The 24,689-nt window shown below is 44.3% G+C and overlaps 1 protein-coding gene across 6 annotated transcripts in view; it reads right to left on the bottom strand.

Annotated features, from left to right (window-relative positions):
* PAM (peptidylglycine alpha-amidating monooxygenase) overlaps positions 1 to 24,689 on the bottom strand; it is a 174,472-nt gene that overhangs the window by 93,507 nt on the left and 56,276 nt on the right. For all 6 annotated transcript variants that reach the window (XM_075271700.1, XM_075271690.1, XM_075271716.1 and 3 more), the window contains exon 5: positions 9,146 to 9,233. In XM_075271700.1, coding sequence (XP_075127801.1) covers positions 9,146 to 9,233 — 88 coding nt within the window. The remainder of the gene's footprint in view (positions 1 to 9,145; positions 9,234 to 24,689) is intronic.

Below are 24,689 nucleotides of genomic sequence, written 5' to 3'. Positions count from 1 at the left end.
TGAAAGGGACTTTTCATTACCTCCACCAATTCAAGCTCTTATCTGTGAATAGGCACCATTCCACTATTTCCAGTGCAGTTGTAATTTCTTCTTTAGCTCCCACCATTTCCAAGCAACATGTGCAGGTAGTTTTGGTGCCTGATGTGTTATTTAAGCTCTGTACTGTCAGGAGGGCGGTGTCAGACAGGGGGTGTGACTCACAGCTCCAATCAGAGGCAGTCAGTGTCAGAGTACAGAATCACACCCCTTGTCTGCTCCTGCCTGACACCGCCCTCCTAACAGTACAGAGCCTAAATAGCATATCAGGCACCAAAACTAACTGCATCAATGATTCAGGAATGGTGATGGCTAGAGAAAAAAATCCAACTGTGCCAGAATCAGTGGAGCAGCAGCTATTAATTGATGTAAAGAGCTGGGCATGTTGAAGGTCCTCTTTAAAATCAGAAAGGGGCTATTCCTCATGTAGATCCAAGGCACATGGAGTAGGTGGCAGAAATTTAAGTGTCAGCCTCAGATTTCTGCTTTGAAATCTGTGGTAAAAATAAATAATACATATTACATTTGCCATAGGCAAATCCTCAATGTGTAAATTTAGCCTTACATTTTACCCCCTTTATTCATACAATGTATCGAGCATATTTCTGCACAGTAACAATGTGGCCAGTAATAGACAACTGGATGAAGCCATTCAACATTCAATATAGAAGAGCATAGGCTATTTCTTAGCTGCAAGGTTTACATGCAGTGGAAGCAAAGCAATAAAGGGTTATAAACAATAATAATTAAAAAATAAAAAATAAAAATAATTTTTAATAGAAATAAAAAATTTCAATTTTTTTTTAATCCTTTAGCATAACCTTTTATAGTCCATAAAAAAAGCTTTGTCTCAGCCAAACCCATTTCTCTGTTATAAAAGGGTTTACTACAATCCACTGATGGTGATAAACATGCATTCCTATACAATAACATCTTGGTGAACATTGTACCCAACATTTGTGTACTTAAGCCATTTTTTCTACTTTTGTCACTAAGTATCATTAGAAACCGTAGAGCTCTGTCCTAGATCCCTGCCTGCATCATATATTAAACAGTATGGATGTTCTCTATTATTCTGATAAATAATGTAGAAGAAAACTTTTATTGAAATGCATCATCTGCATCTGTCAGGACAGCCATGGAAAATGTCGGATTTTGTTGCCATTATCTCTTACAAATTATCTCCCTTCAACACTTGCTCGGCACATCACTGCTGTTCTACAAGTCTGTTACAGTCAATGGCGATGACAATTGACATTTTGAGAAGATAACAGAGTTAATTTCTGCACAAATGAGAGAATGGATAAATTGTCTTCCTAACGGAAGAACATGGGGATGATAACTAGAAATGCAAAACCTTTGTTCTAAATACCATACAACTATGTATAGCAGATTTTAATTTGTACTTTAAAAAGTACAAACATAATAACCATAGTTATATATATTGTTGGGAAGGTAGCTCGGAAAGCAGCAATGGTGCTGACTCAACCAGTCAGAGACAGGGAAACAAAATCTGTAGCAAACAGGTTTAGTTAGTAAAAAAAAAAACAGCAAAGTAAATAAATCTTTATTTCAGGTACAGAATAACAAAATAAAATACAGCCTTAACTTCAGACAAAAAAAAAAGCCACTGGACAGACCCAGACACTTCCTCTCACTCCTAGGATCTGCCCTGAAGTGCAGACTCTGCAGCCTTTTATGGACCATTAACGAGCCTATGACCCACGCCTGAGGCTGAAACCTATTCAAGAACAACACTGGACCACACATATGTCATAAATCTGGGGGATATATACTGTGACTCCAGCACTCTACTTGTCACCTTCTCACTAGGTGAGACATTTAACTGAGAGCAAGTTGGAAGAAAACTTTAAACCATGTGGGTAGCTGGAGTGGGACATGTCTGTCTCTAGTTGCCCCCAGTTTAATGTCACCTTTCAGTTACCCCCCACGGTTTAATGTCCCCCTTTAGTTGCCCCCAGTTTAATGTCCCCTTCCAGTTGCCCCCAGTTTAATGTCCTCACCCAAATTCCTCTATGGTTTAATGTCACCCTCCAGATGCCCCAGTGTAATGTCCCCCTCTAGTTTCCCACAGTTTAAACTGTGGCAACAGGAGAGGGACTTCATACTGTGGTGTAATTAGAAATGAACATTATAATGTGGGGGTATATAATGGGTGACTGTAAGAGCCTTATACTATGTGGGGACACCTAGAAAAAAGGATTAGAGTGGGGGGAGTTAACATGTAAGTGGGTTGAGTTAAATTTGCCACAGCATGCCATGCCGCATGTACTGTCCCTCTTTCTGTCCTTTGAAAGTTGAATGCATACATACATATACATACACACACACATACATACATACACTAGCTTCTGCCTGCAATTTCGTCTGCGGGTTGTTGTTGGCGATGAGGCGCTAATAATTAGCCAAATGTGGTTGGCGGTGATCCGCCTGCATCCGCGTGTCAGCTCTGCCACATCTGTGCATATGCGCAGCAGCCCCAGCTGTATGCACATCCGTATGGAGAGCAGAGCAAGCTGTGGTACTGTGCTGCCTCAGCTCGGCTACATCAGGCAATTTCGAACACAGGAATTGTCTTCTCTGAGTGTCCTAGCAGTGTCCGTGTTAGACACGGCTGAATGGCTGCTGGTGAAATTTGAGACAGTTCGCCCTTCCCCCCTCCCCCAGCACAGTCCGAAGACCACATGCCCCCATGTTACACACAAACTGCTAGGGCTCCTCAGCTCTGCTACATCTGAGAATTTGTGTGAGAGTGTCTAAGCAGCTTCTGTGTTAGACATGGCTGAACGGATGTTGCCAAAATGTACAACAGTTCTCCCGCTTCCCCTGTCCGAGGCAGAACAACAGATTCCCCGTCCTACTCACTGAAACTCTACAGCTGATATTGTCCTCTTGGCCACACACAACCTGTATGTTCTGTAGTCTCCTGATCTTGTATGAGAGTTCATTTTCTTCAGCTTTCAGACTGTCCGGCTCCCTCCTGTTTAGCCAGTGTGTGTCTAAATTCGTGCATAACAGTCATGTAGTGATGTCATTTATCGGGATAAAAAGTAGCCTATGTTTTAATCGGGGTTCCTATCTATGTATGTGCCAAATTTCAGCCAAATCCGGTCAGCCAGAGACTCCATTTTTTTCAGCTTTCAAACTGTCCGCCTCCCTCCTGTTTAGCTCTGCCCCCAAATTAGCGTGTAGCTCCGCTCACCAAATAGCATGATCCTATCAAAGGTCCTCAAACGTAGTGTGTGTGTAAATTTGTGCTTAACAATCATGTAGTGACGTCATTTACCGGGCTAAAAAGTAGCCTATATTTTAATCGGGGTTTGTATCTATCTATGTGCCAAATTTCAGCGAAATCCGTTCAGCCGTTTTTATGTGATTGAGTAACAAACATACAAACTTTCACATGTATAATATTAGTAGGATTAAGACCATGCTCAAGTTCATCTATCAGAAAATTTATATAGATTCTTAGAAAAGTTAGTGCAGGCCCTCTGTTCTCAAGAGTACCTGTTACAGAGGTTGCCCAGCCCCAAATTTTCATGCTGTGACCTTACAGGGTATGATAGCTGGACCCCACAAAGATCATCTGTCCTAGTAGCCTCTAAGTGCTGGAAGCTGCTAGTTGATGGGTGGCACTTGCATCACCGCTCCTATACAAGTAATAAAAGGAACCCCACAGTTCACAGGGACAACTGCTATGCAGTGGACAGGCTGCAGTTTCGCTCCCATTACTTGAATGGGGTATGTTCTCATGGCGGAAAATGGTCTCCGCCGTGTGAACTTCTGCGCAGTGCGACTCCAATGCAATACATCGACATTCTGTCGCGACACCCCGCTCCTGTTTAGGCCCGAATGAATGGGCCTAAACAGGAGCGTGTCTCGAGCCGTGAAATCCACGGCAAGATAGAGCATCTTGCTTTGTTTGTCCGCTACTAGCTAGCGGGAAAAACACCTACCACCAGATAACGCGCCCCGACGTGCGTTTCGCTTTGAAGCTTCATCAGGGAGACCTAGGTGACCTTCGTCAGCGGTGGTAGGTGTTCATGCTAATGCTATAGTTACATTGGGTCATAGCTAATAATTGATTTATTCTGGGTACCATTGTTGCTGGCTGTGAATAATGGGATACTTACCTGTTCTTTGTACTACACGGCTACATGGGCTTTCCATTTATTATTACTGACACCATGCAATTCCCTTTGTACATTTTATTAAATCACCAGCATCATTAGTGGAGTATTGATCCCCTGTCTTATATGTTTATAAATGTAATCACTTTTATGCATGTATTTAATAAAGATTCTTAATTTTATGAAGGTGCTTCTGTCTTTTTGACAACGATATACATTTAACACCAAACACTAATCTTTTTATGGAGAAATAGGACATTACCTTTTTTTTTTTTTTTTTTTTGCAATATTGCTCACATGGAAGAAGGAAGCGTAATAATCAATCTTTTCCCAGCAGATATACAGATTGTTTGTTTTTCCACTAGAAGTTCAGGACATTTTGTCTTTCAAGCATCACATTTCAATCTGCGTGCCAAAGACGTAAATTAGAGGTGAGACCCACTCGGAATACGCATTGAAATCTGAACGGAAAAGTAATTTGCATTATCGAGGTTAAAGAGAAATATTCTCCAGGGTAAGCCAGTTAGCATTAGGATGCATAAGCGTTCCTACCAGCTGCATATTGCACGCGGAGCTCCACAAACACGCCACTAGATTCCACACACCGTTAATAAAACGATATAGGCATAACCCAATTAAGAGCGGTGATGATGCCAGAATGGAAGGCCGAGACAAAGTATTACTAATGTATTAACCTTCTACAGGGTTCAATTTTGCTTGTGTAAACACTATTCATTTGCATATGGATCATACATATTAAAATATTCATTCTAAATGTCAATAAATAATGCATATGATGGTTACGTTCATCTGCACAATGAATGGGAAGCAATACAACCCTATACATAACTCAAGATCATAAACAGAAACCATAATGAAGCCGAAGAAGGTAATTTACTAAGTGCAGGGACGAAGCTCCCGCCTGCGGAGACACGCACATTCATCACCACTTTCACCAAGTTATGAGCTCATTTGTGTCCAGCCAATGAAACGAATACAGTCTGAACAGATGCATGCATTTACAGTCACTGGTCTTATGGGAACAGTATGTCCTTCTAAAAAGGGATTTTATTAAACCACCGACAAGGACCAAGACAGAAGAAGCAGACGACAACCATTTACACATGCAGCAAGGATCATCTGGCCAGCATTTTTCTTATTTACAAGAATGTTATGCGCTTGGCAAGAGAAAGGTTCAATCTCTTTTTATAATGGATTTAGAAAATGAGAAAATACACAATTATGTTGTGAAATGACTGAAAATTGATCAATAAGCCGAGAACTATGGGTTATATTTCAGTCCATTGTGGGGTTTCTTATCAGTTCATTTTTATATACAAGTCAGATTACTGTTCAGATGATAGCTGGGGGTCTGGCCTCTCTAACACCCAAAACGTTATGACTAGTGAAAGTCTCTTCTGTGACCACTTACTTTCCAAATGAATAACTGACCATGTAAAGCATGCACCAGTCTAGTCCATCTGCTATGAAAGAGTAACTTTCTTCTAGCTCACAAGGTAGAGGCTTTCAGCAAAGTGTCTTCACTACATTGTCCATATTCTCTTAGAGGTTGTTGGGAGACAACCATGTTACAGTGCACCTATGGCATCATGTCATAGTGATATGTCATAAGATTTGATCAGTTGGGGTCTGAATACTCAATCGTTCGCTTAATGAATGAGCTAAAGCGCTTAACAGAACTGCTCCTTTGGCTTCAATTGACTATGTTTGACTATCCTTAAAGATGGTGGCCAGCCATGTATTGAGTCAAATTTTCATGAGCCCATACGCCACAGAGTGGAGTCGATTTGAGCTGAAGGGGCACACCACTAAAATGAAGGGGTAGACGAGCTTAGCTGAGAGACTTGTGGAAGTTTTAGGTTCCTCATTGATACAAAATTCTGATAGGACTATGGCAAAGTCAAAAGTGTTATAAAGCAACAGTTTATTTTGATTTTATTTATTTAGCTTACTTGTATAGCACCATCATATTCTGCTGCGCTTTACAAACGTGGTCCATCATTGTCACATTTAGGACTCACAATCTACAGTCCCTATTGGTATATCTTTGGAGTGTGGGAGGAAACCAGGATATCCGGTGGAAACCCACACAAGCACAGGGAGAACATCCAAATGCCTCACAGATGTTCTCTTTTGTCAGATTCAAACCTAGGACTCCAAAGATGTAAGGCTTCAGTGCTAACCACGGACTCACCCTGCTGCCCCACACTTTAAGGGTGCATTCACATGGAGGAAAATGGTGCTGAATTTGATGTGGAATCTGTCTCAGATTCCGCACTGAAAAAAAAAGCATCCCATTGACTTCAATGGGTTCCTTTTTCTGCTAGCTTAAAAAGGAACTCATTGAAGTCAATGGGAGGTTTTTTTTTTCAGCGCTGAATCTGAGGCGGATTCCACATCAAATTCAACACCATTTTCCTCTGTGTGAATGCACCCTAACTGAGCATTAATATAAAACAAAAAAACACACAACAAAACACAGCAGTGACCATATTCTTCAACCTGGCAGCAGGAAACAGAAGTCCTGGAAATGTATAAGTATTAAGAGGTATACAAGTGAAAATTCTGGATCTACATGAGGTTGTGCAAATTTCGCATTCCCACCCAGAATTTACCTCTTCTAACAGCCTTACAAAAACAGAACATCAAAACAATTATCCATTCCATATTTAATAACTGAAGTGTCCTTCAAGGAGAATTTCCATTCAAAATTTGAAGAACCTGCTTTATTTTTATTTTGCAATTTTTTTGTATCTTTGCATTTATTACGGATAGAGACAAAGGTGCCGTTTTCAGAAAATAGGAGCCCTCCATATGGATCATTGTCATTTGTAAATCAGCTGAACAGCAACTGACAACTGATCTTCGTTATTGATAGGCCAAACTAATAAAGTAAGTTGCTGATATCAGTTTGATGTGACAAACATCAAAGAAGGACAAATTTAGCAAAATGGAAACTCCTCAGAGAAAAAGGATCATGATCATTTTTTCTTTACTATTTGATAGAGATGAGCGAGTACTGTTCGGATCAGCCGATCCGAACAGCACGCTCCATAGAAATGAATGGATGCACCTGGTACTTCCGCTTGGACGTAGCCGGCGCGCTTAACCCCCCGCGTGCCGGCTACGTCCATTTATTTCTATGCGAGCGTGCTGTTCGGATCGGCTGATATGAACAGTACTCGCTCATCTCTACTATTTGATTTTTCTTTATATAGCTGTATTTACATTTTGCTCAGAATATTTTTCTGAAATGGTAATAGGTTGTGACATCTGCAGATAAGATATTCTGAGACCTCTTGAGAACAGCACACAGGGAAGACTATAAGAAGTATACAGAGAGACTATATAGATTTTAGGCTGGTTACTAAGGTTTAATGACTATAGATAACGTTAAAGGGGCTCTATCATCAAAATTATGTCCTATGAGCCACACATATGCCTGAATAGCCTTTAAAAAGGCTATTCAGGCACTGCTAATGGTATTGTCAGGGTCTGGGGTTGCTAGATGGGGTGGCATAGACACACAAGTCCAGTTTTTTTAGTCCAAACAAAGGTAGAGTTTATTTTCACTCAAAACAAAACGCTGCAGCAACAAAAGGAAACAATACAAAAATAAATACCTGCCTGTCTAGGCTCTAACTGAACATAGAATAGGTTACCTCACCTATAGCAGAAATCAAAAACCAGTTGAATAATTCAGGACACAGCTCCCAAAAATATGACCTCTCTGTTGGTTCTCCAGCCAAGCTCTGCCCACAGTCTGCTGCTGGAGCTGGCTTCTTAAGCCTCCTTGACGAGGAGACTCTCTGCAGCTGAGTCGCTGCCGGAACATCCCCAAAGTGTGGACTGGAGGGAGGTGGAATGACAGGTCCCACTACCAACTTGCCAATCCTAAAAATCCAGCCCAGTAACACTGAAATAACCCTCAGCAGACAATAGTTGTTGTTAATACACCCCCTCCATTACCTGACCAGTCATTGGCTTACAGTATTTTAAAAGCCCCCCCCCCCCATTTTTAATCTAATACCCTAAAAACTAATATTCAAATCATACTTACCCGTGCACGGAGGGCGGTTCGTGCACTGTTGCACGTCATCTTCGGTCCCGCCTTCCTCTGGTGTCTTCTTCCAGGGACATCCTTCTGGGGTCTTTCTTCCACGCCTTCATCTTCTTTTCTTCTGGTGGGTTGTATTTAAACTCGCACGTGCGCAGTATCGCTCCCTCCGGAGCGCTACTGCGCACACTCCAGCACCATTTTTGTCATAGCTCTATGCAGAACTGAGCATAATGAGCATGCTCAGTTCCCCTTAGAACTACATGAGCGCACTGCATCGCAAACTCCGGAGCAAGCAATACTGAACAAGCGTGGAATGTAAACACAACCCGCCTGAAGAAAAGAAGATGAAGGCGTGGAAAAAAGAGCCCAGGAGGACGTCGCTGGAAGAAGACACCAGAGGAAGGCAGGACCGAAGATGACGTCCACCAGTACACGAACCACCCACTGTGCACGGTAAGTATGATTTGCATATTGGTGTTTAGGGTATTAGTTTAAAACAGGGGGGGGGGGCTTTAAAAATATGATTACCGGTGCCTGAATAGCCTTTTTAAAGGCTATACAGGCATATGTGGGGCTCATAGGGCATAATTTTGATGATAGAGCCCCTTTAAAACCATAACCCCAGGACTCCTCTCTGAAGGGTCACAATAATGCAATCCTGGGATTCCTATCCAAGTCCATGATACCTGGCAATTTCCAGACCATATAGCATTATATAGAATTTTCTATATAGTGTGGAATTGTGCTCTTAAAAATAACCCAGAAAAGTAAAAAGAATAATTTAGTTGAAAATTAATAAATTGAAAAAGTCAAATTTAAATATTCTATTTCTTCATTGAAAATTATCAAAACGGACAGATTAATGAGACCCACATACCAGTATTCTTCAGTGGAAGCGGGGGAGCTGCATCCAAACAAGAGCATGTGATGTGTGGTTTCCATATTGGCATGAGGCCTGAAGTCAACTAGGATAAAAAAAGAACACAACATGTATTTCTTGGTAAGAACAGCAATTTAGTAACCATTACAGTTTATCGACACTTTAACGGAGTGCACATAATTCACACATCCTACCAATGGCTACCAGATGACCCATTAAATAGAGTTTTCCAAGGCCACATTAAAAGCAAGGGAATGTTATAAACCAACAAAAGAAGGTTTATTAACTTGTTCAATCTACTGCGGTTTCTGCACCACCATCCTGCTTCTATTGCTTGCATTGATGCAGCATTGGTGTTCGCGACTCCCCCGTGTGACCACCGCTTCCAATTACTGGGTTCAGCAGTTACACAAGTTAGTTGGAACATCAGTACTATAGCGTCATAAACCAAGACCAGCAAGAAGCACCAGAGCAGTGAATTGAATAGGTTAATTTTTTTTGTCCTCCTATAATATTCCTGCCTTTGGCTAAATGTTTTGGCGTTTAGAAACCTCTTTAATAGTGGAGTTATTTGGAGACTACTGACTCAATTTTTAGAAAGTGCAGATTCAAAGGCTGTAATTTTACGGTTCGTTCAGTCATTTTCAGTCTTTTTTTATGACAAGTAGAGCATATCCAACTATTTGTACACATTCTTCTTATTCAGAAAACAGAGAAGCAGAACAGTCACAATAAGGATAAGTTCACATGGGAGTTTTTTGGACCTGATTTTGACGCAGTTGCAGCCTCAGAATCCGGTCCAAAAAACGGCTAGCTGCGACTGGATGCCGATGCAGTTTATACAGTGCACCGGCATCCAGTCATGGCACAAACCTCTCTTGGAAAAAGGAAAAAATGACCAGCTACCATTGATTTCAATGGGAGACAGTTTTTTGAGCCGGATTGTGACAAAGATTGTGCGTCAAAATCTGGCCCAAAAAACCCATATGAAACCAGCCTTAGTCAGCACTTCCTATTTTGGGCTTGTTCACACAGAGTTTTTTGCAGGTGGATTTTGACGTGGAATCTGCCTCAGAATCCACCTACAAAAAAGGTTCCCATTCATTTGAATGGGAGCCACTTGTTTTTTTTTTCACATGCCCTTTCTTCCCGTGGACTCCGCAGCTGCGGCGAGAGACTCCTTCCCAATTAGGACCATTCACTCGGGCCTAATCAAGAGCAGGATGCCGATGCACTGCATGGGCACCCCGTTGCAGCTAGCCGCGCGGAGAGTTCACTCAAGGTTTTTGCCATGTGAACATACCCTTTTTTTCTGTACTTCATGTTCCTGCTTTGCCATACAGGCTGTGACAGGATGAAAACTCTCATAATCGTTACAGGATGGGAAAATTAATAACAGCTCTATTTGTAGTGTTGGAGAGCTAAACAAGGCAGGACAGTAACACTACACATTATACATACAAGATAAGATCCTGTACATGCTTCTTCCTGTCACTCTCTGATCTCTGAAGAAGGGCGCTATACCTAATCTCTCATCTACAGAGACTAATAATCTGCAGGAAGGTTGCCTATACCTATAATATGGCTGCACACAGGACAACTTTTATAACTAAATAATAAATAGCTATAAAATGAACATGTATTATTTTGTCTACGTAATATTTAATAACGCTGGTAATGCAATAGAGTGCATTAGGTTCCACTGTGTGGCGCTAAGTTCACACTAGCATTTGGTTCTCCACTGTTCAGGTCCACATGGAGACCAAAAGATGGAGACCCTGTCCACTTAAAAGCAGTTACCTGCCAGGTTTCCACCCAGTTTCATTGTAGGACTTTTCTTAAAACCGACAGAATCTGTGGCAGAGTTTACTACAGAGATTCCAACGCATATGTAAATCCAGCCTTATACCACAATTAATTTTTGTACCTTATTTGTAATTACGGTATGTTATTATTGTTCTGTATCTGGGGCGGTCCAGATCACATCACAGTGAAAGTCCACTTGGTTATTTTTTTTTTTTTTATAAACATGCTAAGGTTTAGAATCACCTAATCTCAGACTTTTGATGTGACAGACAATATATCACAATTAATAAACTATACAAAACAGAACCAAGATAATTGCTGGTTAACTAGCTGTATTTATGGAAAGTCAGCTAATGGTGTTAGATCACAAAAACATATATTACCTTTCCAGCGTTAAACCTAAATTGGGGACATAGGACCCTCATTCTTGTGGTTGCTGAAGGGACCCTGTGGTCAGATTCCTAACGATTAGACAGTGTTTGGGTGATAAATGTTTTGGGTTTTTTGTGGTCCAACCCGTTCAATGAGGCTGTACCAAGTTCTGAAGTTTTCCTAAGGGCACTAGTGTTTCAGCAATTTTCTATGGAAGCGCCAAAGACATCCAAGCACTGTACTTGGTTATCGCCAGCCTCCCATAGAGCATGCATGGAGTAGGGTGCATGCTCTACCTGTCAAGCCATCAGGATGGAAAAACTAGACCTCCATTCTCAGACTCTGTGCCAGTCTCCGTGATCAGACCCCCTGATCATGAAGTTAGCCCATAACCCAAGGAGCAATTCCAAAGTTTTAGATGTATACTATCCATTTGTATTGCACTCTGGCTGAGAAAAATAAAGTAAAAATAAGAGTTTTTTTAAAGCTTTACAAGTACTTTATCTTCTGGAATGCTAGAGAATAGCGTGCAATACCTTTCAGCATTTTGCAAAACAGAAAATGAGGAAACGCCCCCCACACTACAAACGATCATTACAGATTACATGTTGTAATTTTCAACACCAATAATTTTATGATAGACCTCATCTCTATATGCACAAATGAATACTCAATACAGAGAATGGCTGATATAACATATAAACAATAGCCTCTAAGCAGGAACAATGCTTGCCAGGAAACACCTGCCTCTAGTAACAAAAAGATGAAATCTAAGTATGGTTCACTACGGCATACAAAGAAACAAAAACACAAGCATACTAGGTAGGCCGAAGAGGTTTGGGCTCCTCTACCATATTACAACTAAAAAAAATGGCTTGTATAAGTTTTGTCAAAATCCCCTATCAACATACCCAACATAAAACATAACAGAAAAGCTTGTACTCCACAGTATTTAATACTCTTTAAAACTTACTGTGAAGTCAGAAAAAAAAGCTGAATTGGTTCAATTGAAAAAAAAAATTGTATAATTTTCATACATTTTTATTAGAGATGAGCGAACACTAAAATGTTCGAGGTTCGAAATTCGATTCGAACAGCCGCTCAATGTTCGTGTGTTCGAACGGGTTTCGAACCCCATTATAGTCTATGGGGAACAGATACTCGTTAAGGGGGAAACCCAAATCCGTGTCTGGAGGGTCACCAAGTCCACTATGACACCCCAGGAAATGATGCCAACACCTCTGGAATGACACTGGGACAGCAGGGGAAGCATGTCTGGGGGCATCTAACACACCAAAGACCCTCTATTACCCCAACATCACAGCCTAACAACTACACACTTTACACACTCAATACCACCTCTCTGACAGTAGGAAAACACCTTGAAACATGTGTATTTGGCACTTGCAGTGAGGAGAGCTTGTCACCAGCAGTGAATTTGGCCCTTGTAGTAAGTTGAGGTTGGCACCAACATTTGTTTTGAAAATCAGGGTGGATTGAGCCTCTAACCAGCAGAGTTTGGGCAAATTCATGGTGGAGGGAGCCTCTAAAAACCCCAGTTTGGACCAATTCATGGTGGAGGGAGCCTCTAACCAGCCCAGTTTGGGCAAATTCATGGTGGAGGGAGCCTCTAAAAAACCCAGTTTGGACCAATTCATGGTGGAGGGAGCCTCTAACCAGCCCAGTTTGGGCAAATTCATGGTGGAGGGAGCCTCTAACCAGCCCAGTTTGGACCAATTAATGGTGGAGGGAGCCTCTAACCAGCCCAGTTTGGACCAATTAATGGTGGAGGGAGCCTCTAACCACCCCAGTTTGGACCAATTCATGGTGGAGGGAGCCTCTAACCAGCCCAGTTTGGGCAAATTCATGGTGGAGGGAGCCTCTAACCAGCCCAGTTTGGACCAATTAATGGTGGAGGGAGCCTCTAACCACCCCAGTTTGGACCAATTCATGGTGGAGGGAGCCTCTAAACAGCCAAGTTTGGACCAATTCATGGTGAAGGGAGCCTCTAAAAACCCGTTTGGACCAATTCATGGTGGAGGGAGCCTCTAACCAGCCCAGTTTGGGCAAATTCATGGTGGAGGGAGCCTCTAAACAGCCCAGTTTGGGCAAATTCATGGTGGAGGGAGCCTCTAACCAGCCCAGTTTGGACCAATTAATGGTGGAGGGAGCCTCTAACCACCCCAGTTTGGACCAATTCATGGTGGAGGGAGCCTCTAAACAGCCAAGTTTGGACCAATTCATGGTGAAGGGAGCCTCTAAAAACCCGTTTGGACCAATTCATGGTGGAGGGAGCCTCTAACCAGCCCAGTTTGGGCAAATTCATGGTGGAGGGAGCCTCTAAACAGCCCAGTTTGGGCAAATTCATGGTGGAGGGAGCCTCTAACCAGCCCAGTTTGGACCAATTAATGGTGGAGGGAGCCTCTAACCAGCCCAGTTTGGACCAATTCATGGTGGAGGGAGCCTCTAAACAGCCAAGTTTTGGGAAATTCATGGTGGAGGGAGCCTCTAACCAGCCCAGTTTGGACCAATTCATGGTGGAGGGAGCCTCTAAAAAACCCAGTTTGGACCAATTCATGGTGGAGGGAGCCTCTAAACAGCCCAGTTTGGGCAAATTCATGGTGGAGGGAGCCTCTAACCAGCCCAGTTTGGACCAATTAATGGTGGAGGGAGCCTCTAAACAGCCCAGTTTGGGCAAATTCATGGTGGAGGGAGCCTCTAAACAGCCCAGTTTGGGCAAATTCATGGTGGAGGGAGCCTCTAACCAGCCCAGTTTGGACCAATTAATGGTGGAGGGAGCCTCTAAACAGCCCAGTTTGGGCAAATTCATGGTGGAGGGAGCCTCTAACCAGCCCAGTTTGGGCAAATTCATGGTGGAGGGAGCCTCTAACCAGCCCAGTTTGGACCAATTAATGGTGGAGGGAGCCTCTAACCAGCCCAGTTTGGACCAATTCATGGTGGAGGGAGCCTCTAAACAGCCAAGTTTTGGGAAATTCATGGTGGAGGGAGCCTCTAACCAGCCCAGTTTGGACCAATTCATGGTGGAGGGAGCCTCTAAAAAACCCAGTTTGGACCAATTCATGGTGGAGGGAGCCTCTAAACAGCCCAGTTTGGGCAAATTCATGGTGGAGGGAGCCTCTAAACAGCCCAGTTTGGGCAAATTCATGGTGGAGGGAGCCTCTAACCAGCCCAGTTTGGACCAATTAATGGTGGAGGGAGCCTCTAACCAGCCCAGTTTGGACCAATTCATGGTGGAGGGAGCCTCTAAACAGCCAAGTTTTGGGAAATTCATGGTGGAGGGAGCCTCTAACCAGCCCAGTTTGGACCAATTCATGGTGGAGGGAGCCTCTAAAAAACCCAGTTTGGACCAATTCATGGTGGAGGGAGCCTCTAAACAGCCCAGTTTGGGCAAATTCATGGTGGAGGGAGCCTCTAACCAGCCCAGTTTGGACCAATTAATGGTGGAGGGAGCCTCTAAACAGCCCAGTTTGGGCAAATTCATGGTGGAGGGAGCCTCTAAACAGCCCAGTTTGGGCAAATTCATGGTGGAGGGAGCCTCTAACCAGCCCAGTTTGGACCAATTAATGGTGGAGGGAGCCTCTAAACAGCCCAGTTTGGGCAAATTCATGGTGGAGGGAGCCTCTAACCAGCCCAGTTTGGGCAAATTCATGGTGGAGGGAGCCTCTAACCAGCCCAGTTTGGACCAATTAATGGTGGAGGGAGCCTCTAACCAGCCCAGTTTGGACCAATTCATGGTGGAGGGAGCCTCTAAACAGCCAAGTTTTGGGAAATTCATGGTGGAGGGAGCCTCTAACCAGCCCAGTTTGGACCAATTCATGGTGGAGGGAGCCTCTAAAAAACCCAGTTTGGACCAATTCATGGTGGAGGGAGCCTCTAAACAGCCCAGTTTGGGCAAATTCATGGTGGAGGGAGCCTCTAACCAGCCCAGTTTGGACCAATTAATGGTGGAGGGAGCCTCTAAACAGCCCAGTTTGGGCAAATTCATGGTGGAGGGAGCCTCTAACCAGCCCAGTTTGGACCAATTCATGGTGGAGGGAGCCTCTAACCAGCCCAGTTTGGGCAAATTCATGGTGGAGGGAGCCTCTAACCAGCCCAGTTTGGACCAATTAATGGTGGAGGGAGCCTCTAACCAGCCCAGTTTGGACCAATTCATGGTGGAGGGAGCCTCTAACCAGCCCAGTTTGGACCAATTAATGGTGGAGGGAGCCTCTAAACAGCCAAGTTTTGGGAAATTCATGGTGGAGGGAGCCTCTAACCAGCCCAGTTTGGACCAATTCATGGTGGAGGGAGCCTCTAAACAGCCCAGTTTGGGCAAATTCATGGTGGAGGGAGCCTCTAACCAGCCCAGTTTGGACCAATTAATGGTGGAGGGAGCCTCTAAGCAGCCCAGTTTGGACCAATTCATGGTGGAGGGAGCCTCTAACCAGCCCAGTTTGGACCAATTAATGGTGGAGGGAGCCTCTAAACAGCCAAGTTTTGGGAAATTCATGGTGGAGGGAGCCTCTAACCAGCCCAGTTTGGACCAATTCATGGTGGAGGGAGCCTCTAAACAGCCCAGTTTGGGCAAATTCATGGTGGAGGGAGCCTCTAAAAAACCCAGTTTGGACCAATTCATGGTGGAGGGAGCCTCTAATTAGCCCAGTTTGGACCAATTAATTGTGGAGGGAGCCTCTAACCAGCCCAGTTTGGACCAATTAATGGTGGAGGGAGCCTCTAACCAGCCCAGTTTGGACCAATTCATGGTGGAGGGAGCCTCTAAAAAACCCAGTTTGGACCAATTCATGGTGGAGGGAGCCTCTAATTAGCCCAGTTTGGACCAATTAATTGTGGAGGGAGCCTCTAACCAGCCCAGTTTGGACCAATTAATGGTGGAGGGAGCCTCTAACCAGCCCAGTTTGGACCAATTCATGGTGGAGGGAGCCTCTAAACAGCCCAGTTTGGGCAAATTCATGGTGGAAGGAGCCTCTAACCAGCAGAGTTGTGGGAAAGCAGGGTGGAGGGAGCCTCTAACCAGCAGAGTTGGTGGAAATCAGGGTGGAGGGAGCCTCTAACCAGCAGAGTTGGGGGAAATCATGTTGGAGGGAGCCTAGTATTAGCAGAATTGTGCAACGCTTATGGTGGATGAGTATGAGGATGCGGAGGAATTGGAGAGGTTGAGTACAGACATGGAGTTTCATGTTGGGGTGCTTTACACAGGTGGGCACAAAAATGACGGCTCTACCCAGTGGTGGTTCATTTTTATCAAAGTGAGCCGGTCGGCACTCTCAGCTGACAGACGGGTGCGCTTGTCAGTGATGATGCCACCGGCTGCACTGAACACCCTCTCAGATAGGACGCTGGCGGCAGGACAGGACAGCACCTCCAAGGCATATAGGGCAAGTTCAAGCCACAGGTCCAACTTCGACACCCAATACGTGTAGGGCGCAGAGGGGTCGGAGAGGACAGGGCTGTGGTCGGAAAGGTATTCCCGCAACATGCGCCTATACTTCTCACGCCTGGTGACACTAGGACCCTCCGTGGCGGCACTTTGGCGAGGGGGTGCCATCAAGGTGTCCCAGACCTTAGACAGTGTGCCCCTCGTTTGTGTGGACCGGTGAGAACTTGGTTGCCTACTGGAGGAACTGCCCTCCCTGCCGCCACTGTCACATGCTGGAAACATCTCCATCATATTCTGCACCAATTGCCTGTGGCAAGCATTGATGCGATTGGCCCTCCCCTCTACCGGAATAAAAGACGAGATGTTGTTTTTATACCGGGGGTCAAGGATAGCAAAGATCCAGTACTGGTTGTCCTCCATGATTTTGACAATACGCTTGTCGGTTGTAAAGCACCCCAACATGAACTCAGCCATGTCTGCCACAGTGTTAGTTGGCATGACTCCTCTGGCCCCACCGGAAAGTTCAATCTCCATTTCCTCCTCATCCTCCATGTCTACCCATCCGCGCTGCAACAATGGGACGATTCGAAGTTGCCCGGAAGCCTCCTGTATCACCATCACATCATCGGACAACTCTTCTTCCTCCTCCTCCTCCTCCTCCTCCTCCTCCTCCTCCTCCATTAAACGCAGTGAAGCGGACAGATGTGTGGACCTACTCTCCAGCTGTGACGGATCGGATGCTATCCCTAACTCCTCTGTGTGATCTGAGTTATCCCTGATGTCAATCAGGGATTCTCTCAGAACACACAAGAGCGGGATTGTAAGGCTCACCATCGCATCCTCAGAGCTCACCCTCCTTGTGGACTCCTCAAAGACCCGTAGGATGTCACAAAGGTCTCTCATCCATGGCCACTCATGGATGTGAAACTGAGGCAGCTGACTTTGTGGCACCCTAGGGTTTTGTAGCTGGTATTCCATCAAAGGTCTCTGCTGCTCAACCACTCTATTCAACATCTGAAACGTTGAGTTCCAGCGTGTGGGGACGTCGCACAAAAGCCGGTGTTGTGGCACATGCAGGCGTTGCTGGAGAGATTTTAAGCTAGCAGCGGCTACTGTCGACTTGCGAAAGTGGGCGCACATGCGCCGCACTTTCACCAGTAGCTCTGGAACATTGGGGTAGCTCTTTAGGAAACGTTGCACCACTAGGTTGAAGACGTGGGCCAGGCATGGAACATGTTGGAGTCCGGCAAGCTCCAGAGCTGCTACCAGGTTCCGGCCGTTATCACAAACGACCATGCCTGGGCCCAGGTGCAGCGGCTCAAACCATATTGCCGTCTCATCGAGGAGGGCATCCCTCACCTCGGAGGCAGTGTGCTGTCTGTCCCCCAAGCTGATCAGCTTCAGCACAGCCTGCTGACGTCTACCAACGCCAGTGCTGCAACGTTTCCAACTCGTAGCTGGGGTCAATCTAACAGCGGAGGAGGAGGCGGTGGCGGAGGAGGAGGCGGTGGCGGAGGAGGAGGCGGTAGAGGAGGAGGAGGAGGGGGGTGTTCTTCTCGTGTCCCTGCCAGGAATGTTAGGCGGGGAGACGAGGTACACCGGGCCAGTTTGGGAAGCAGTCCCAGCCTCAACTACATTCACCCAGTGTGCCGTCAGTGAAATGTAGCATCCCTGTCCGCATGCACTTGTCCACGCGTCGGTGGTCAAGTGGACCTTTGTGCAAAGCGCGGAACTAAGGGCCCGCCTGATGTTGAGTGACACGTGCTGGTGCAAGGCGGGGACGGCACACCGGGAGAAGTAGTGACGGCTAGGGACGGCATAGCGAGGTGCCGCAGTTGCCATCAGGTCCAGGAAGGCGGGAGTTTCAACAAGCCGGAACGCCAACATCTCCTGGGCCAGCAGTTTAGCGATGTTGGCGTTCAAGGCTTGCGCGTGTGGGTGGTTAGCAGTGTATTTCTGCCGCCGCTCCAATGTCTGAGAGATGGTGGGTTGTTGTAAAGAAACGCCTGATGGTGCCTTTGATGGTGCAGGAGAAGGAGATAAGACAGGACCAGGGGAGGATGAGGTAGAAGTCAACAAAGTGGCGGAGGCAGATGAAGTGGTGTCCTGGCTCGTCCTCTGGAGTGCATCGCCAGCACAGTCAGCAGTGGCAGTGGCAGAGGCAGAGGCAGAGGCAGTGGCAGTGGCGTGAACGGCAGGCGGCCTTTGTCCTGCCGTTGCTGCCTGCCACTGATTCCAGTGCTTGGATTCCAAATGACGGCGCATTGAAGTGGTGGACAGGTTGCTCTTCTCAGAGCCCCTAATCAATTTCGAGAGGCAAATTGTGCAGACAACACTATATCTGTCCTCGGCGCATTCCTTGAAAAAACTCCACACCTTCGAGAAACGTGCCCTCGAGGTGGGAGTTTTTCGGGGCTGGGTACGAACTGGAACATCTTGGGAGATTCCGGGTGTGGCCTGGCTTCGCCTAAGCTGCTGACCTCTGCCTCTGCCTCTAGCTACCCTTTTTGGTGCTGCACCTGCCTCAACATCCACACTACTTTCCCCGCTTGACATCCCCCCTGTCCAGGTCGGGTCAGTGTCCTCATCATCCACCACTTCCTCTTCCAACTCCTGTCTCATCTCCTCCTCCCGCACAATGCGCCAGTCAACTGGATGCCCTGACGGCAACTGCGTCACATCATCGTCGATGAGGGTGGGTTGCTGGTCATCCACCACCAAATCGAACGGAGATGGAGGAGACTCTAGTGTTTGAGCATCTGGACACAGATGCTCCTCTGTTAGGTTCGTGGAATCGTGACGTGGAGAGGCAGGTTGAGGGACAATGAAAGGAGCGGAGAACAGCTCTGGGGAGCAGGGACAGTTTGGGTTATTGTTCTGTAAAGCTTCGGAATTTTGGGAGGAAGGAAGACAAGACTGTTGGGTAATAGGAGGAGAGGAGGCAGAGTCTGACTGGCTGCTGGACAATGTGCTGTAAGCGTTCTCTGACAGCCATTGCAAGACCTGTTCCTGGTTCTCGGGCCTACTAAGGTTTGTACCCTGCAGTTTAGTTAATGTGGCAAGCAACCCTGGCACTGTGGAGTGGCGCAATGCTTGCTGCCCCACAGGAGTAGGCACGGGACGCCCTGTGGCTTCACTGCTACCTTGCTCCCCAGAACCATTCCCCCGACCTCGCCCACGGCCTCGTCCACGTCCCTTTCCGGGAGCCTTGCGCATTTTGAATTCCTAGTTAGAAATTGGCACTGTATACCAGTAGTAAAAATTGTGGGTGCACGTAACCCCAATATATTCTTTGAATTCCCAGTCAGACACTGGCACTATATGGCAGTAGCAAGAAATGAGGGTATTTGTATTCCCAATATATTCTTTGAATTCCCAGTCAGACAATGGCACTGTATACCAGTAGTAAAAATTGTGGGTGCACGTAACCCCAATATATTCTTTGAATTACCAGTCAGAAACTGGCACTATATGGCAGTAGCAAGAAATGAGGGTATTTATAACCCCAATATATTCTTTGAATTCCCAGTCAGACAATGGCACTGTATACCAGTAGTAAAAATTGTGGGTGCACGTAACCCCAATATATTCTTTGAATTCCCAGTCAGACACTGGCACTATATGGCAGTAGCAAGAAATGAGGGTATTTGTATTCCCAATATATTCTTTGAATTCCCAGTCAGACAATGGCACTGTATACCAGTAGTAAAAATTGTGGGTGCACGTAACCCCAATATATTCTTTGAATTCCCAGTCAGACACTGGCACTATATGGCAGTAGCAAGAAATGAGGGTATTTGTATTCCCAATATATTCTTTGAATTCCCAGTCAGACAATGGCACTGTATACCAGTAGTAAAAATTGTGGGTGCACGTAACCCCAATATATTCTTTGAATTCCCAGTCAGACACTGGCACTATATGGCAGTAGCAAGAAATGAGGGTATTTGTATTCCCAATATATTCTTTGAATTCCCAGTCAGACAATGGCACTGTATACCAGTAGTAAAAATTGTGGGTGCACGTAACCCCAATATATTCTTTGAATTACCAGTCAGAAACTGGCACTATATGGCAGTAGCAAGAAATGAGGGTATTTGTATTCCCAATATACTCTTTGAATTCCCAGTCAGACAATGGCACTGTATACCAGTAGTAAAAATTGTGGGTGCACGTAACCCCAATATATTCTTTGAATTACCAGTCAGAAACTGGCACTATATGGCAGTAGCAAGAAATGAGGGTATTTGTATTCCCAATATACTCTTTGAATTCCCAGTCAGACAATGGCACTGTATACCAGTAGTAAAAATTGTGGGTGCACGTAACCCCAATATATTCTTTGAATTACCAGTCAGAAACTGGCACTATATGGCAGTAGCAAGAAATGAGGGTATTTATAACCCCAATATATTCTTTGAATTCCCAGTCAGACAATGGCACTGTATACCAGTAGTAAAAATTGTGGGTGCACGTAACCCCAATATATTCTTTGAATTCCCAGTCAGACACTGGCACTATATGGCAGTAGCAAGAAATGAGGGTATTTGTATTCCCAATATATTCTTTGAATTCCCAGTCAGACAATGGCACTGTATACCAGTAGTAAAAATTGTGGGTGCACGTAACCCCAATATATTCTTTGAATTACCAGTCAGAAACTGGCACTATATGGCAGTAGCAAGAAATGAGGGTATTTGTATTCCCAATATACTCTTTGAATTCCCAGTCAGACAATGGCACTGTATACCAGTAGTAAAAATTGTGGGTGCACGTAACCCCAATATATTCTTTGAATTACCAGTCAGAAACTGGCACTATATGGCAGTAGCAAGAAATGAGGGTATTTATAACCCCAATATATTCTTTGAATTCCCAGTCAGACAATGGCACTGTATACCAGTAGTAAAAATTGTGGGTGCACGTAACCCCAATATATTCTTTGAATTCCCAGTCAGACACTGGCACTATATGGCAGTAGCAAGAAATGAGGGTATTTGTATTCCCAATATATTCTTTGAATTCCCAGTCAGACACTGGCACTATATGGCAGTAGCAAGAAATGAGGGTATTTGTATTCCCAATATATTCTTTGAATTCCCAGTCAGACAATGGCACTGTATACCAGTAGTAAAAATTGTGGGTGCACGTAACCCCAATATATTCTTTGAATTCCCAGTCAGACACTGGCACTATATGGCAGTAGCAAGAAATGAGGGTATTTGTATTCCCAATATATTCTTTGAATTCCCAGTCAGACAATGGCACTGTATACCAGTAGTAAAAATTGTGGGTGCACGTAACCCCAATATATTCTTTGAATTCCCAGTCAGACACTGGCACTATATGGCAGTAGCAAGAAATGAGGGTATTTGTATTCCCAATATATTCTTTGAATTCCCAGTCAGACAATGGCACTGTATACCAGTAGTAAAAATTGTGGGTGCACGTAACCCCAATATATTCTTTGAATTCCCAGTCAGACACTGGCACTATATGGCAGTAGCAAGAAATGAGGGTATTTGTATTCCCAATATATTCTTTGAATTCCCAGTCAGACAATGGCACTGTATACCAGTAGTAAAAATTGTGGGTGCACGTAACCCCAATATATTCTTTGAATTCCCAGTCAGACACTGGCACTATATGGCAGTAGCAAGAAATGAGGGTATTTGTATTCCCAATATATTCTTTGAATTCCCAGTCAGACAATGGCACTGTATACCAGTAGTAAAAATTGTGGGTGCACGTAACCCCAATATATTCTTTGAATTCCCAGTCAGACACTGGCACTATATGGCAGTAGCAAGAAATGAGGGTATTTGTATTCCCAATATATTCTTTGAATTCCCAGTCAGACAATGGCACTGTATACCAGTAGTAAAAATTGTGGGTGCACGTAACCCCAATATATTCTTTGAATTCCCAGTCAGACACTGGCACTATATGGCAGTAGCAAGAAATGAGGGTATTTGTATTCCCAATATATTCTTTGAATTCCCAGTCAGACAATGGCACTGTATACCAGTAGTAAAAATTGTGGGTGCACGTAACCCCAATATATTCTTTGAATTACCAGTCAGAAACTGGCACTATATGGCAGTAGCAAGAAATGAGGGTATTTGTATTCCCAATATACTCTTTGAATTCCCAGTCAGACAATGGCACTGTATACCAGTAGTAAAAATTGTGGGTGCACGTAACCCCAATATATTCTTTGAATTACCAGTCAGAAACTGGCACTATATGGCAGTAGCAAGAAATGAGGGTATTTGTATTCCCAATATATTCTTTGAATTCCCAGTCAGACAATGGCACTGTATACCAGTAGTAAAAATTGTGGGTGTATATAGCCCCAATTCTATTGCTAGGGGACTTGCAGGGTATTTCTGGGGTGAAGGTGGGGGGGCACACCGTTGGAACGGGTATCGGGGTATATATCGGGTATACGGGAATACACTGACAGTGTATTCCATTCAGGATCCTGGGAAAGCTGGGTTGCGGCGATTGAGCCCGTCAGTGCCACGTTACACTGACAAGCTTCTCCCTGGAATTTAGCTCTTACAAGAGCTGTTGGTTGTCTTCTCCTTCCTATCCTAGCCTGTCCCTGCCTACCCAGAATCTAAGCCCTAGCTAGCTGGACGGAAACCTCCGTCCTCGGTGAATTGCAAGCTCAGAATGACGCGAAGCTGGGCGGCGCTGTTCTTTTAAATTAGAGGTCACATGTTTTCGGCAGCCAATGGGTTTTGCCTACTTTTTTCAACGTCACCGGTGTCGTAGTTCCTGTCCCACCTACCCTGCGCTGTTATTGGAGCAAAAAAGGCGCCAGGGAAGGTGGGAGGGGAATCGAGTAATGGCGCACTTTACCACGCGGTGTTCGATTCGATTCGAACATGCCGAACAGCCTAATATCCGATCGAACATGAGTTCGATAGAACACTGTTCACTCATCTCTAATTTTTATGGCATTCGCTGTGCATTACCTTTATTCTGTAGGTTTATCTGTATATCACATTGATACCAATTTAATATAGTTTATTTTATTTTTTATCCCTCCATAAAAATTAAAATTAAGAAAAAGATTCCATATTGCCATATTCTGAGAACTGTAACTTTTTTTTATATTTTAGTGTTTGGCATGTATAATGATCACTTTTTATTCCATTTTTTGAGAGGTGAAGCAGTGATAAAGCGGAGATTCACCCAATTTGATATTATTTCCAATGTGTTGTTCACCATATGGGACAAATGTTTTTATATTTTATTTGTTCTGGAATTTTCAGACTTGGGGATACCCAATGTGTTTATGTTTATTTACATTTATCTGTGAGCTAAGAAATTGGGAGCGATTATTTTTTATCTTATTTTATTTTTTTTTAAAGATTTTGAAACTGCAATCTTTTGATTACCTGTACTATAGACAGCTGTATTGCAGTCTATGGTAAATTCCTTATATAGCTATTGAAGTCTACCCTATGGGAATGGTTCCATTTATCTCTTATTTTAGTTTAAGGGGTTTGAAACTGCAATCTTTAGATTACTTGTACCATAGACAGCTGTATTGCAGTCTATGATAAATTCCTTATATAAATAGTGAAGCCTATCCCATGGGAAGACTAGGAAGTAATAATGAATAATAATTTGGTATTGGTATTCTTTACATCTTTACACTTGCCCATTATTTCTTACTTTCAACACGTCAACATCAAGAGCTGCTGATCACTGATATATACAGTACATATATAAGCCTGAGTCATTGAGTAAATGATCCTAAGACAATTGTTCAATTAAACAATATAAGAATGATCGTTTAGTTTCCATAAACAGATGTTATGATGAGAGGAGAAGCGCATTTATTGTATTTCCGCATTCTACATAAACCAGGATCTGGCTTCTAACGGGTTTCAGTTGCTTCCAAATTTCTATTTTTATGCAGGAAGCACATTTCAGCCTGCTATTGTGCAA

The sequence above is a fragment of the Leptodactylus fuscus genome, chromosome 1 (assembly GCF_031893055.1).
Source record: "Leptodactylus fuscus isolate aLepFus1 chromosome 1, aLepFus1.hap2, whole genome shotgun sequence".
NCBI lineage: Eukaryota > Metazoa > Chordata > Amphibia > Anura > Leptodactylidae > Leptodactylus > Leptodactylus fuscus.
Note: the sequence above shows the minus strand (reverse complement) of the source record. Positions and strands in the feature narration are given on the sequence as shown.